Source organism: Manis pentadactyla, chromosome 13 (genome assembly GCF_030020395.1).
Source record: "Manis pentadactyla isolate mManPen7 chromosome 13, mManPen7.hap1, whole genome shotgun sequence".
NCBI lineage: Eukaryota > Metazoa > Chordata > Mammalia > Pholidota > Manidae > Manis > Manis pentadactyla.
The window spans coordinates 51505095-51510594 of record NC_080031.1 but is presented as its reverse complement, the minus strand read 5'-3'; the positions used below and the strand labels follow the sequence as shown (position 1 = coordinate 51510594).

The following is a 5500-nucleotide window of genomic DNA, read 5'->3' as shown; positions in this document are numbered from 1 at the left end:
AAATTTTCTCTTGGGATAGAGGCATAATTTATTAATTCTGTAAAATACATAAAACTATGCCATTTTTGTGTGCCACTAAAACAAGCAAATAGATTTCTATTGTTTAAATTTGAGAAGCATTCTGTCACTAACTATAATTGACAGAAATTCTTTGAGAATATCAGTTCAGTGTATAACCAGGATAATTCCTAGAGAAAATCAAGCAGCACAGATTCCAAGATGATTTGCCCATCATAAATAGCATATTGAGCAGAACAGTTCTCAGGGATCCGCTCTGCCCTTGGAAGTATGTATTCTTTGGTTTGATGCACATGATAACACATCTATGTTGTGGATACTAAATAGAAAAACTTGATGTATCTCCATTCATTCCATTGCTAACTGAAGTTTCAAAAGAAAGATAATAGGATTTCTTGACAATTTAATCAATTTTCTCAGAACATATTTGAAAACTATTACTTGCTTAGAGTTTTTTTAATAGAATGAAAGATAGTCACAAAGGATAAATACTCAGTATGGAAGGTAATATCCAGTCACTATTATTATGTTTTAAATTATTAATTGTTATTATTGCTATCACTTACTACAATTTATATCAAAAATCATGATCTCATGTGCCAAAGCATAGATTTTTTTAAAGAATTAATTAAAAATAAGATCATGAGAAAATAAGGGGAAAAGGAACATTACATTATTTCAAGATTTAGAGTTGGGAAGTTCAGAAGAATTTTGGTGGCAGTGATGTATATAAGGCAAGAACATAAATTTGGATCTTTCTCTGAGCTGAGTTTTATTTGGTGTGTATTTAACTTGGGACTCTAGGTATGATATTTTAGAGGCAGGTTAAAAGGGGAGGGGGCACTGATCATATGAACAGCTTTCACGGTGAGCTGATGGTCGGTGTTTCCAGCCAGTCTTCTCTGTCCACGCTGACCTCGGCTCTCACAGGTGCTGCGATCACCTCCCTGGTGGCAGTACCCTCAGACCTACCCCACCCGAACTATCACATCTCAGCAACCAGGAGAAGTATTCAGTGCAAAGTCATTTCACATCACTCTACATCTTCTCTCTAAAGTTGAAAATATTTCTTTAATTATTGATTAATCGAAAACAAAATTGAGGTATGGTCTGCTGGATTCTGATGATCTGATTCTTCACACCTTTAGGTTCCCTCTTGCAACGCCTCCCTTGCTCCCTTCGCGTGCATCCTGAGTTCTGCCCACCTTGACCTGCAGCGGGTTGGGTCTTCCTTACAGGTAAGCCTTCACTCCCTGGGGTGGAGCATGCCCACTCTGCCCCCGAGGGGCGAATGGCAGTGAATCTTTTAAAGAGCATACAAGGGGTTCTGTTTTGTCCCTTAGATCTGAGGCCACTGAACTTCCATTTTGTTGTAGAAACATGAAATCAATTTCCAAAAAAAAAAAGAAAGAAAGAAAGGAGAAAATAAAATTTCCTCTCCTCATGTAAGTTTGGAGAAGCAAAGTGATTCTCAAAATAGAAGTGAATGTCCTTTTTTTTCCTTAGGCAAGTGTTTTAATGGATATTTTGATTAAGACAAGATTCCAAGGCTTTGTCTGAGATGGAAAAATTAAAATGCACACTATTAAGTTAAGGTGTATAAGTGTCCTTACGAGGGTGTTGACACTGATCCCATACAGTCCTTCACTAGGCATATGGACAGAGCTTAGGAAGACTCTAGAACACAGGAATTCCATGGTTATGGGAGAGAGCACAAGTTGGAGACATTTAGATAAAAGGATATAAATTCACTGGGACATTTACTGTGAGCAGAGATGGGTCATAAAATTTGGCAACAGTTATCTATAATTAATTTTCTCCTAAGTTCTCTATTGACTTTCTACCTGAAGGTGTGAGAATACATCTTATATACTGACTTCATATACATATAAACTTTATTTTCTATAATAAAATAAGTCAAATACTGAAATTTTTGTCGGTGAAGTTGGGGTGAGGACTGGAAATCACTGGACCAAGTCATAAAACTTACTGTGAATAGAACAGCAGGTAACTGACATTTTGTGAGAAGGATTTTTGGATGCAGCAGGTACAGTGCCCACCTGAGAGCATTGGCATGGTATGCATTTGAAAATCAAATTAATAAATAAGCTCTGTGTATTTTCTGGACTTACAGACAAGGCAAATTGTCTAGGATGGGGTGGAGAAACCAGACCTTCAACGTAGACTTCATTCTACTGGGAATTTTCAATCACAGTCCCACCCACACATTCCTCTTCTCTCTGGTCCTGGGCATCTTCTCAGTGGCCTTCATGGGAAACATTGCCATGATTCTCCTCATCTACCTGGACACACAACTCCACAGCCCCATGTACTTCCTCCTCAGCCAGCTGTCCCTCATGGATCTCATGCTTATCTGCACCACTGTCCCCAAGATAGCCTTCAGCTACTTGTTAGGCAGGAAGTCCATCTCTTTGGCTGGCTGTGGAGCCCAGATATTCTTCTATGTGTCCCTGCTTGGAGCTGAATGTTTCCTGTTGGCTGTCATGGCCTACGACCGCTATGTGGCTATATGCCACCCCCTTAGATACACCATCCTCATGAATCAGAAACTCTGCGTCCTCATGACTGTTGCTTCCTGGATCTTAGGCGCTCTTGACGGCATCATTGTGCTTGCGGCCATTCTGTCATTCTCCTTCTGCAGCTCTCTGGAAATACACCACTTTTTCTGTGATGTAGCTGCTCTTTTACCTCTATCTTGCACAGACACCTCTGCATTTGAAAGACTGCTTTTCATCTGCTGTGTGGTGATGCTAATCATCCCAGTCTCAGTGATCATTGGTTCCTATTCCAGAGTCCTTCGAGCTGTCATCCACATGGGCTCTGTGGAAAGTCGCCGCAAAGCTTTCACCACCTGCTCCTCCCACCTGTCTGTGGTTGGACTCTACTATGGTGCAGCCATGTTCATGTACATGAGGCCAGCCTCTCTTCATACACCAGGCCAGGACAAAATGGTATCAGCCTTTTACACCATCCTCACCCCCATGCTGAACCCTCTCATCTACAGCCTTCGCAACAAAGAGGTATCCAGCGGATTTCAGAAACTATTGAGGAAAGGAAAATTAGTATAACTTCATTATAAAGCTTCAGCAAAATCTTTGAGGGACCAGAGTTGTTAACACTCCATCAAGGAAGCTGGAATTACCTTTTACATTCTCTTCTTCCAGTTTGTCTTTTTTCGCACATTTTTCAATTTAAAATAGCTTTCTTTATTATACTAGTGTATAAACATCACAAGTAAGGTGGGCTGTATTTGGACATTAACATAGGCTGCTTCACTCATAAATTTTATTTATATTATTGGTTATGTGCCACAAGCAATTGACTTCAGGATCCCTGCATTTAAACAGAGGTGTAAGTCTGATGATGTTTGCTTTATCCAAGAAAAAATGATAGGGTTGATTGACAGTTAATGGAGAGCATCCTGTTTGTTTAAAATTAATTACTTGTCAGCATTTGTCTTCAGTTTTATTCTTCCTTAAACCCAGTTATTGACTGTTTATTCCTGACTCTAATTCTCTTAATTCCAAGCATTAAGTTAGTGTCAGCAGTTCATTCAATCAAATCTTATGTCTATATAAAACAGCTCTTAGAAACCCCTACATCTATATATTTTTACCTTAAAATTAAGAATGTACATTTTGATGAGACAAGATAAAATATGTATGATTAGGCTGCATAGCCTTCACCTTTATCATGATGTATTTTTGAGCCTCACTTATCCTTATATTAATAACTAGACTCATTTCGAAGATGTTAGAAAATTATCGTTTCTGGGATTTTCTAATCATGATTTTTCTTATTTGTCTCTGAAAAAATAATATCTTGAAAATTATCCTACAATATTGAAAAAAGAAGTTTTCTTTAAGAGGATATATAGTCTCTAAATGTCCAAAATGACTGCTTTAATGTTCCATGGAGTACCCATACTTTCCTGTAACAAACTGTTGTTAATTTATTTCATTTGCATATCTGAATCATCTATACCCTTTAGAATTGAAAGCAATCTTTGCCTGCTTCATGGAGATTACCTAGACATTATTTTTAATCCAATTTTCATTGTGTAATATAATATTACTTTAGAAATGCATTTTTAACACTTAAACTAAACTTCATGTTTTAATGACATGCACCACAGTTTATAATCTGTTGCATCTGTTTTTACCAAAACAGCAATATTTTGGAAGAAATGAAACATTCTTAGTAAGCTTTTTTGTTCTGAGATGAAATACACACACAATGAAATTCAATTTTTAAGGTGCACAGTTCAATGAGTTTTAGTAGAGTCACAAACTTATGAAAACATCAGTCATATCTAATTCCAACATTTTTATCACCCCAAGAGAACACTCACACCCATTATCAGTCATTCCCTGTTTCTTTCTTCCTCAGCTTTTACAATTACTGTATTTTGACTCTATGGTTTTACCCATTTAGGACATTACATATTAATAAGTTCTACATATAAATAGAATCATAAAATCTGTTTTCTTTTACAACTGGCTTTTATCACTTAGCATAATGTTTTTAAGGCTAATGTTGAAGCATCAGCATTTCATTGCTTATATGAATATATATAAACAATATGTTATTGTAAAGTTATTTTATGTTTAGTTTATCCACTCAACAATCGATAAGCATTTGGGGTTTTTCTAATTTTTGGCTGTTATGAATAATGCTACTACAAATATTCGCATACACATTTTTGTGTGTTTTGCAATCTCTTGGGTATGGCACTAGGAGGAGAATTGCTCAGTCATATGGAACTTTTTGTGGAACTGCTGAACTGCTTTTCACAGTGGCTACAAAATTTTACATTTCTATAACGACTGTAAGACTGTTCTGTTGGGGAGAAAGTCAGTTTGGAGATGGAGGGTAGTCAAACAGAGTGAGACATGAAACCAAAGTTAGGAAGGCAAAGTGAATTTTATTTCAGCCTTGTAACTCCCGGGGGTGGGAATACAGCTTCCCAGCCTGGAGCAAAATACCTCTGAAATTGAAATCAGTAAAAGGGAGAAATAAAGTGGGAGACACCCCTTTATTTCTTCAAGCAGTCATCCACCTCTGCTCAGCCGTGTCTCTCGTGACCCAGCTGCCAAAAGGGAGCCCACTCTATCTCTCCGGTCCAGATATGCCCTCACTCCCCCATGTAATCACCTACTGATATATATATATGAATATTTGTTGAAAGCAAGCTTATGATACATTATATGATCTTTTAACAGGGTAAAATATTATCACTGTATTATTTCTGATTTCAAGAAAATTTTAATAAAGAGAGAAATTCGAAAGTACAGATAAATAATAATTCATTTTTAAAGGTTTAAGTAGCATAATTCTAGATTGACCAATAATTCTTAACCAAATTCCAGGGACTATGAATATTATGGATGTTACTCCTAGAATTGTTAAATTTCATGACAAAAAAGCATTTGCAAATATAGTTGAGGTTAAAAAATCAGTT

At 36.9% G+C, this 5500-nt stretch overlaps 1 protein-coding gene across 1 annotated transcript; it reads left to right on the top strand.

The window, feature by feature from the left end:
- Positions 1-2165: 2165 nt before the first annotated feature.
- LOC118920028 (olfactory receptor 2M4) lies at positions 2166-3107 on the top strand. Its single transcript, XM_036900447.2, has one exon. The coding sequence runs from the start codon at positions 2172-2174 to the stop codon at positions 3105-3107; it is 936 nt and encodes a 311-aa protein (XP_036756342.2). The 5' UTR covers positions 2166-2171.
- The last annotated feature ends 2393 nt before the right edge of the window (positions 3108-5500 follow it).